This window comes from Charadrius vociferus, unplaced genomic scaffold (genome assembly GCF_000708025.1).
Source record: "Charadrius vociferus isolate BGI_N301 unplaced genomic scaffold, ASM70802v2 scaffold244, whole genome shotgun sequence".
NCBI lineage: Eukaryota > Metazoa > Chordata > Aves > Charadriiformes > Charadriidae > Charadrius > Charadrius vociferus.
The window spans coordinates 5177480-5188083 of NW_009648822.1; the positions used below are offsets into that span (position 1 = coordinate 5177480).

Genomic DNA, 10604 nt, shown 5'->3' on the forward strand with positions numbered 1-10604 from the left:
CACTGCACAGGCATGCTCATCTCAATGTAAGGATTTCAATCAAAGCTTCAGCCAATGTCAGTTGCTCCAACGGTTTATCTATATATTGCCTCTTTTTTTTTTTTTTAGTTGCTACTCTACAAAATACAGTCCTCAACTAAGTAAAAGCTTTACCATCAAAGTGAAATCTTGGCTCAGTGAAGCCATCAGCAAAAACTACTACCGCTTTTAATGAGCTCAGATCCATATTTTATTGTATGAAATTCATGTGAGAAAATGCAGACATCTACATCCGGGTTAACCATCTAGGTTCCCTTGATCATCAGTGAAGAAAAACAGACACTTTTAGACTTATCTCCTAGAGAAGACACCTAAAATAGGTTGACTGATTTATATACAAAAATGCTTTTTTACTTCCACAGTCTGAAACAAAGATTTAAATGACAAGCTCTATATTGCAGATATCTAAAATAAGCAGAAAGAAACCCACACAAAGTTTTATTCTTGGTTTTCAGATGAAAACACAACTTGTGTAAATGGAACCAAGCATACCACATAATACAAACTGCTCTGTAGAAAAGACCAGAACGCATAGTTAATTCATCACTCCTTCACCAGGAAGGCTGCAAATATTTAGACACTAGACAGTAAGATGGGAAGTTGGAAACATTAACTGTCCATATGAACTATGAGCTGAAATAAAATTTTAAAATAATTTGACCAGGTTTCCTGGAGATCCCATAAGATTAGCACATTTTTGATACCGTGATAACTGATAATTGATTTTCTATTTGAATAAAGTTACTTCAGTTATTCTGTGCATTTTCTGCACTGTATCATTATACTTTATCTCTTCACAGAGTAAAAATGAGCAGCACAGTAGTAATTTTGCTTCTTTGCAGTTTCAACGTTCTAATGGTACTCTTTGCTACAACACGATATACTCACTGATTTATTCAACATCACCTCTTCCCTGATGTCTCTTTGGTTCAGTTACTTAAATAGGAGTTATAGGGATAATTTCCCTATATTTCCCCCCAGCTTCAAAAATCGTTTTTTTAATTTTCCTCCTAATTTTCACATTGTCTGCCAAAACAAATGTTCAACTTGTAATCTCTGAACTGGAAGATCACACTACTGACAGATAGAAATATCTCAGTAAGACACATAGTAGAGATACAATATAGAAAAATCTATATCGCAACAGTAATTCTGAAACAGAATTGTGAAATATGCAATTACCAGACAATGGCCACAGTTTTTCCAAAATAAATTTAAATTCTTATTTAGAGCTCCTTTAGACTTCAAATACATAAAAATAAAATTTATAAATTTTCTAAGGAATAAAAGTGCCAAATATTGAAGGCATATAACCAGTGGAAACCGTTCCAAGTTCTACCAAAAGCACAACTTGTCCTGAAACCTATTCATCAGAACACATTTCAATAACTTATTGCAAGAGATTGTAGTAACTCCATAACACCATGTGATTTATGGGTGCAACATGCATTTTTACAAAAAACAAGCCTATTTAAACAACAGACTGTTAGAACAGCGCAACAGGACTCTCACATTCAACATCTGTGGAAAAGAACAAGCATCTTATACATGCGCTGCTGTGCTTGCACCAATTTATCCCCTCTAGCGTCACCGTTTCCATCTTTCCCTTAGTGTTAAACATATAGTTTTACTTTATGTATCCACAGCAAACTTCATTTTCCAATTTATTGGTGTGCTACTGCCATTTTCTATATTAAATAACTTTAACAGCCTAGTTATCCTTCAGTTCAATGAAGAATATAAATTTGACATAATCTCTATTACGCAGTGAACGTTTTGGAGAGGAAACTTTTTTTCTTATGCATAACCTCATGTCTTATAACCTACATAATTTCCTAAGACCTTTCTCTAGCTTCACTCTTCGTCTCTACTGCTATTACGCAACACGAACAAAAGCTCCCTCTCAAAGAGGACCAGCTAATGTTCAAGGCCCCTTTCAACCTAGGCATTTCTATGATTCAAAACATAGGAATCTTGTGCAGTATTTCAAGAAGTAATTCTTACTATTAGTACCTTGATAAACCATAGTTTGGCCTGGAATTATATTTCAGTATATTAAAGACTGTTTATTATTATATTTCAGTATATTAGAAACTGTTTCAGTATGTTACAGGCTCTGAAGCCCTTTTTGTGTTGTGACACTTTTTCTACAGTTGATACTACTTTTCAGAAGGACTCGATAGCTTTTTACAAGATGTTCCTTTAAAATAAACTCTGTAACGAAGACTTGATTCATTATAAAGAAAAGTCACAACTGTTACAGGCAATTTTGAATGTAAGCAGTAATCTGTTCTTACAAGTCAGGACTGAAGTATAAACACTGCCGTAGTGACAATTCAGGAACAACCTCTGAAGCATTGATATTAGCCTTCATTCCAAGAAATACTAGAATTTAAATTAAAGGAAAACTGCAAACACCTCAGCTAGCCTGCAGATGACTTACATACTATGCTTATAATTGGTACTTACCAATCAAATGTGAGGTAATAACTCTAAAGATTATATGGATTCCAATTCATACCAAAGCTGGTGTATCGGCAATGGGGTTGTAAAATTTTCTTAGTGAATTGAACGAGTCATCTTATTGGTAGCAGAACCATGTCTTGTTTCCAGCTTACTTGTGTTATATGAACCCTAGCTGTTCCTCATGGCACTCTGAGGGACCAAGGTGCTGCTTTAGTCCAGTCCTGTACTTGTACTGACTAGCCAAACAGAAGATAAAATACCTGCCAGTAAAAGTCATTTTCATCTAGCCAGCCATCTGCTTTCGCTAAACTTTTAAGAACCAAATACTTCTTGGTATCTACTCCTCTTTAAAATACAGCTGAAACCTGAGTGAACTCAAATTAGAAACAATTACATCACAGACTAACAGACACCATGATTGTTTTAAGTGCCATTTCCTTCAAAAAACAGGGCAAAAGCATAGTCATTTCAGACCCTGTACCAGAGTCTCTGACAAAAAAAAAAAAAAAAAAAAAAAATCAGTGCGCTGATGAAAAAAAGAAAAGGATCTGTTGCAGAATAAGGTAACTGGAAAATATATCCTGTCTATCTCTTCAATGGCTTATAATATATAAAATACATTGTTTTCAGTCAATCAGAACCCAGGATTTCTTTTTGTATTTATAGTAACATAACAAGGGAGTGAATTTCTACTGTTTATAACTTGATTAGTCAATAATCTGGAGGTCTAATGTAGAATATCAAATAAGAAAATAATTATTCCGATCAGTTCACACGGAGTTTAAAGAATAGTTTTAATTTTCTGGAAGAAAGAAGTTTATTCTCCTTCAAAAACACCAAATATATTTTATTTCCCACCACCAGTTTCAAAAAATTGCTTAGTATTTTAAGTTAGTTCCACAATAGAAAAGTATACACTGAGTAAAAAATTCCTACACACAACTTATTTATTCAGTAAATGTCACTTCAAATTAATATTAACCTCTAAGTTTTCTTTATTTTTTAATTAATATAAGTAATATTTACCTCTAAGATAACTAAATCTTGATGCTTAATTTTTTTACACAAAAAAAGTTTCCTTAATGTTAGCAAATCAATGTGCAATGAAATATTATCCTTCCATGAGGAAAATATATACATAAAATATGCCAGAACCTTTCCATTTCCCCCCAGTTTTCATCAACAATACAGCTGTACAACTGAATGCGAACTGCAGTAAGAATAATTAAAAGTGACTGGTAACTTAAGATCTGAAATCTTTCTGAAGGGACTTAATTTAATAGTATAGTATTTTAAAAAACCCTGGTCATGATTTATTTTATAAACACAAAAATCTAAAATCTGTACTTACTTCAACATGTGTAAATAACGTTTGTTCAATGTTATCATTGTTTTTCTCCTTGAGATCTGGTGGGATGTTTCTATTTCTTACTTGGAAGTGTGTTTTACTAAGATAACCATCACCAAGGTCCTGTGTTCAGAAAACAAGAAAGAAAAAAATCTTCTGTAACCAAAATGCTAAATGCCATCACTGTTCTAGAAAATAAACAACATGGTATTTAGGCGTAAGCTCCATATCTTTTTATAGGCGTGATTATGATTGCATTGCTTTTCAGCATCTTCTCACAGGTAGTTTACACTACTTCTTGGTGTTAAAGATAGTAAAAAAATAATTTAATATAATTATTAATTGAATAAGACAACTGGTACCTGGGATCGGGGTGAGTATGAAAGAAGTGGAAGACAGAACACTAAGGTCATACAGAGATAAGCAGCTACTAACGATTTTGACCTATCAATTTCAAGTAATGCATTCATGCCAGTATAAACTTCCCAATTCTTGGTAAGTTGGTTTATTTTTTGCTCTGTTCCCCCTCTAACTTTCTTAAAGTCCTGAAAAAAAACACCAAACCAACACTTCAGAACTTACGTGTGCAGTGTCACAATTTGTTCCCTTCTCTTGATCACCTCTGAGGGTCAAATGTAAGAGAAAATAGACAAAGCTGTACCTTCTCCCTGCTCACTTTTTATCATTGTGTTTCCCAGGCCACACGGTTGTCTGTTGTAAAAGGCCCTTGTGCAATTTTAGAGTGGCAGGAGGTTTTAGGGGCTTTCCCCCCTTGCTGACCTATCTGCACATATATATAAACATTATATTTTTTTTAATGAGAACTAAGAGGAGAGAAAAAGTTTAACAACATCACTGGAAAAACATGCATTCTGAAAGGGAGAGAGAGAGTATACAGAACACAAAGAACAGTAGTTGTCCATGTTAAGAACTTATTTCTCAAAGGAAACAAATAAATGGGGGTTTTATTAGCTGTTTCATTATATTTTATTTTAGACAAACACAGAAAGCATATGCGCAACATCTGATGAAAAAGGATTCTATTCAAAACAGCCTCTCTACAAAATTCATTAATGTAGCATTAAATTACTTGACAAGGCTGCAAATTTAACTATAATTTAACTCTTTGATTAATCTATCCTTGCTGACACAGTTTACTTCATATATTCTGACCTTTAAATCAACACAGGTTTTATTCTGACATGAGTTCTCTCTTTTCAAAGACACTGTAGAATATATGTACCTCCAAAATCAGCTACATACTACTTGTTTACTTTGTTCTTATCAAGTTTCACACATTAAAAAAATGATAATGCTCTCTACATGTATTTTTGTCCATGAATTTTTAAGCATGAATCACCCTATGGGCAATTACCTTGCTCATAACTTATCCTACTGCATGCCTTATTTTCTCACTAAATTGCATCAAGAGCACGAATCTGCCAAACTTTGCTCGATGTCCTGGCTACAGAACCAACTGCATCCTGTGCAATGAAGAATCAAGCAAACAGAGACAACAGTGACAGAAAAATTAAGCCTAACTTGGTAATACAAAAGCCACTTTGTTCACTCTCAACACTCTCAAGTCTCCCCTTGCGTAGCCTCGTGGGAGTGTCAGCAGGCGTAAAGCTACCTGCATTTGTATTTATGCCCGCTAAGAGTAGCAAAGAAAGTACTACAGCCACCCACAGAGCTAAAACGCCCCAAGGCATAATGAGCTTTCCCAGAGAAGGGCTGGATATAGTGTTCACCTCCCTGAACCAATTCTTCCTTTCAGCAGAAAAGAGCCAAGCTCCATAGCCTTTGCATTCTGTAGTATTTCAGTGTCATGAAAAAATACCTATGGATAGCTGGAAAAGTGGAGTTAGCAGTCTCTGTATTTGACAGCTGTATGTCAGAGGCTAGAGAGGTGGCAGGAAAGAGAAGCGTCCCTCCTGTTGTACTCTCTGAAGTGTTATACATTTTGTACACTTCTGCCCCACAAATAAATCAATACTTAGGCAAGGACTTTGATCCCATTAATGCGGATAGTCAGTCTATTTCTACTACAGCTATCTTGTGAGTATCATAAGCAAAAGTGAACTGATATAGCCTTTGATACGATTAGCTAGATTAACACAACTAAATATTAAACAAACATAAAGAAGAAAGCAAGGGGGGGGGAAGCCTCCACAGACAAGATTTAACTATCCGTCCCTAATAACAGCACTTCAGTTTAGTTCCATCAGGTCCTACAATAGAGGTGCTCTTGGCTTTTTTACAACTTTCCTCTGGGGAAAAAAACCAACATTATAAAAATAACATAGTTTACAACATTTCACTTACAGCTATAAATACAGGGTTCTACTTGGGCCCTGTAAGCTTATGCCATGAGAACCAGCTCCACAAAAACAATGAGTATTTCATCATCTAAATTTAATCTCTACAGAAAACATAGGACACAAGAATACAGTTCTACAAGCCTGGTTTACTTGTGTGGTCTTATTGCTATCAATGGGTCTATTCACGTGAGTATGGAATGAGGAATGGGATCCAAGTGCATTACATCAGCAAAATTAAGAGTGCCCCAAACTACCCACAACACATACATTGGTAAAAAAAGCAAAAAGACAATGAGACATCTTGTTAATGAAAAGCTTCCTTCCCAGACTACATACTATAAATGGATGGTCTCAATGGCCAGGTTTTTATCACACACTGAAATCACAGTCACCAACTTGGCCCCTTAAAAAAAAACTCTTACAAATTTTTTTATGTGAGAACAAAAATCTATCTCATTCTGCTATTTCCAGCAAAGCTTCTTATTTCACAGAAAGTTCAAACTTTGACCCATGTATTAAATTCCCAATAGAGGCACAGAGCATCCTTCTTTGTTGAATAAATCCTCACAAATATAGCCTTGGACTGAAATCTAAAGTTTCAAATGGTTGCCTGTAAGAAAGGGTGCATTGTCACACTTGGCTAATATTTGCACTCTGTTAAAAACTTCTAAAAAGAATTCATTTAAGGCCAAGATCCTGCTTCTTACTGAAATTCTGTTTCATCAGTGATGAAAGTGTTACAAATGCTAATGTACAATTACCTATGTACAAATGACAGCATACATTTACTGTGGGACTTCTTGCATTTCAAAATTGTACCAGTATGACTGTTTTTTCCAAAATTCATGAAAGCATGGGAGACCACAAAAACCATTAAAGTAAAAAAAAAAATGTAAAATCTAGACCAGTAAATTTTCCACAGCAGAAAGAAGAAATATGTAGGTAATAATGAGTATCCCAAACCATCCACTATCGAAAACCAGTCAGAGAAGCAAGAAAACATATGAAAACCTACATTGCCCACCCATGAAAAAAAAGCATGGCAAGAAGAAATCCTAGAACAGTGTAGACATATTATTAGATGGAGAATAACAAAAATAAAGTATTCCAAATATTTCTGTTGTTATTATAGAACAAATACAAATTATGTAGCCATAACTCTTAAGAAGTTTTCACTTCAGCAGTGGCTAAGCAGGACATTAGCATGAAGCTGCTCGCACTGGGTATTTTTAAATCAGTATGTCAGAACTGCTGGTTTTCTTTAAGTCTTCGAGCACTGTGGAAGTTTCAGAGAACTTTGGAGAAAGTCAGCATGTATCAATATATCTTTATATACTGGCTACTTCCTCTAACTATACATATATTAGCTTGACATCATCCCAAGCAAAATAACAGAAGACATCATATAGAATTCAGAAAATAAAGACATATATAAAGTAAATGTAGTTATTTTTTAAGAAAACTAGATTTTGTCAGGATAACTTAAAAAGATATGCTTGATTGACAAACATAAAAGTCATAATAATGCATGCTCAGACTTCCATAAGATAACTGCTGATTCTACAAGCTGAAATTAAAAAAATAAAATAATCCCACACAAAAAATACTCTGACACACACTAAAGGATGAAAAAATGATTAATTTGTGTATCTCAAATGTAAATTAAAAAATGACGGATTATCATAAAAGAAGTGATTCTAATGGGGTCCTGTGGGACTAGTCTTGGCCCTGCACTATTTAAAGTTTTGATTAATGACCTAGAAACAATATGTAATTATTATTAGTGAGGTTTGTAAGTTATGGGGAAGCAGCAAATAATGAGGATTGATCACTAATACAGACAGATTCTTCTGGTTGCTGTATGTAACTAACATGTATTTTAATACAAAATATTAAGTCACACATCTAAAGAAAGATTACATGCTATTTCAGCTTAAAGGGTTAAAGTGATCCTTGGATATATAACCACAAGCATTTGCTGAGAGTACGAAAGGTTGAGTTTCACAGTGATACAACATTCATTGTCTAGTTCTATCCACAGCTGAGAAAGGATTTTTCTATACTGGAAAGGATTCAGAGGAGATCCACAAGAATGATTAAAATATTGGAAAACACATCAAATAGTCAGGGAGCTCAACATGTCTTACTTTTACACTGACAAGGTTAAGGGATGAATTGATCTGAATCTAAAGTATCAAAACACGGAGAGTTCTGATAAAAGAAGTGTCCTCAGCTTAACAGACAAGGTGCAGCTACCAACGGCTGGAAGACGAAACTAGGCAGTTAGGATTAAAAGTAACAGCTGTTGGTTTGGGGTTTTTTTTAATTCAATTTTTAGCATAGCCAACCAATCAAAAGGCTTTTTGAGAGCTGTGACCATTTCCCCATCATTGGGAATTCTGAAAATGAAGGCTGCGTAATGCCTTAAAAGACATCTTCTGATCAAAACAGAAATCATCTCAGGTAATCCCACCCCTTTGTTACACAACAAGCTGCACTAGGCCATCCCAGTTGTTTCTGTATTCATGAACCCTACTCAATCCATGTACTGGCTTAAAACCTCATGTAAACCATCTATGCGTTATTTTGTTCTTGAACCAGCTGTGTAAAATACTATTTATTTCATACATTGTAAATGCTCCTTAAAGGATGTTCCAGCTTGTGGTGGTTGTCAGCAGCTCAAAAAGGCCAGCAAGGGTACATAAAAATTACCACTATGATTATTTTACCTTGCTAGTTCTCCACTCCCAACCATCTCCTATCTGCTGTGAATGTTTAATAAATTCTTCACAGTATTGCTTGAATCTCTTTTCTTCCAAAAAGAAGTCTTCTTCACCTGCCATGCTACAGGACATCTGCAGAGCAAACTAAATGTTAGTACTGACAGATGAAATGAACAATAAAAACTTTCACTGATTTATAGCAACTTAATAGTAAAAGTAACAAAGCACTGGGGGAAAATTAACTTTTCTTAAGTAAAATAAAGACACATTTCTTCAACTACAGTAGAAAATCAGAAACACACAGAATAGCTGAGGTTGGAAGGGACACCTGGAGATTGGCTAGTCCAACCCCCTTACTCACAGCAGGGTCAACTAGAACACGTTGCTCAGGATCATTTCCAATTGGGTTTTGATTATCTCTGAGGATGGAGATGCCACAACCTCTCTAGGATACCTGTTCCAATGTTCAATTGCCATAGCAGCAAATAATTTTTCTTCTGTTTAAATTAAAAAAATTATGTACCATTTTGTGCTCTTTACCTCTTGTGCTTTCCCTGTATAATACTGAAAAAAGTCTGGCTTCTTAATTCTCTCTGATCAGGTATTATATACACATTTATAAGATCCCACTGACCTTTCTCTTCTCCAGGCTGAGTCCCAGCTCTCTCAGCCTTGCCTCATATATCAGACACCCTTAATCATCTTTGTGGCCCTTCACTGGACTTGCTCCAGTACGGCATTGTCCATCTTGTACTGGGGAGCCCAGAGCCATACACAGTACTGCAGTTTTGACATACATTTCCTTAGGAGTACGGTCCAGTGGGCAACCAGCAACTTGAATCCACTTGTAGGCTACTTCCATGGGCCACCTCTTCCTTGGGGAAATGGACTGCTCCACAAAAGCTTAACTCTAGTGTTTGCAGACCCAGATCCAGAGTCCAGCTGAAGCAACTGTTCCTGCTCAATGGCCCAACAATGTGGCTTCAGGAGGTTATAATGTGCTTCAAAAAGCGCCTTCCCCACCCTTGAATGCCTCCCTCACAGGGTCTTAAAGAGAACAGAAAAATGCTCTCAGAGAATCTGACCAGCTTTACTTTTTCTCCCCCATCAAAGAGGATGTGTCATACATACAGCTGTTTCAGTGTGTTTATCGACAGGAGACATCACTGCAGCACCAGATACAAGTACTCAGTAACTATTACAACTAGACCACAACCTTTCTTAACAAGAAATACAAAGGATACAGCACCTGGTGCAATGTTCATTATTTGTCAGGATCTGGCCCTCAATTACAACATCACCCTGTCTACCCATGACATAAATTATTTATCTAGCACTTGAAAATACATTATTTTCAATGGCTGCTAACCCAAGCCCCCATTACTCTGTTTGTGCTACCTGGATGTCAAGAAAAAGGAAACGTGGAAAACAAAGAGACTGTAAACGTCTCTGCAATTCCCAAATTTCCCACTCCAGATGATGGGACTGCAAAAAAGTACACGCAATGCCAGCGCGGCCCTCACGTACGTTTTAAGCAGAGCTGTGTGCTTTAGGAAACCGCCAGCTGTGAAGAGAAAGCAGGCTGCAGGCGCCTGTGCAGGACACCTCCCTTCCTTTCTTAAACCACCCCGAAAAGAGTGACGAGCACATCGAACTAACCCGTCCCACTCGGCGGCGGGCGCCGCCAGCAGCGGGAGGGCCGGGCGA

The 10604-nt window shown here is 36.2% G+C and overlaps 1 protein-coding gene across 1 annotated transcript in view; it reads right to left on the reverse strand.

The window, feature by feature from the left end:
• ATG10 (autophagy related 10) overlaps positions 1-9029 on the reverse strand; it is an 84046-nt gene extending 75017 nt beyond the window's left edge. Inside the window, exons 1-2 of the mRNA XM_009886886.1 lie at positions 8904-9029; positions 3857-3976 (exon numbers count right to left, since the gene is read on the reverse strand). Coding sequence (XP_009885188.1) covers positions 3857-3976; positions 8904-9029 — 246 coding nt within the window. The remainder of the gene's footprint in view (positions 1-3856; positions 3977-8903) is intronic.
• Positions 9030-10604: the final 1575 nt, after the last annotated feature.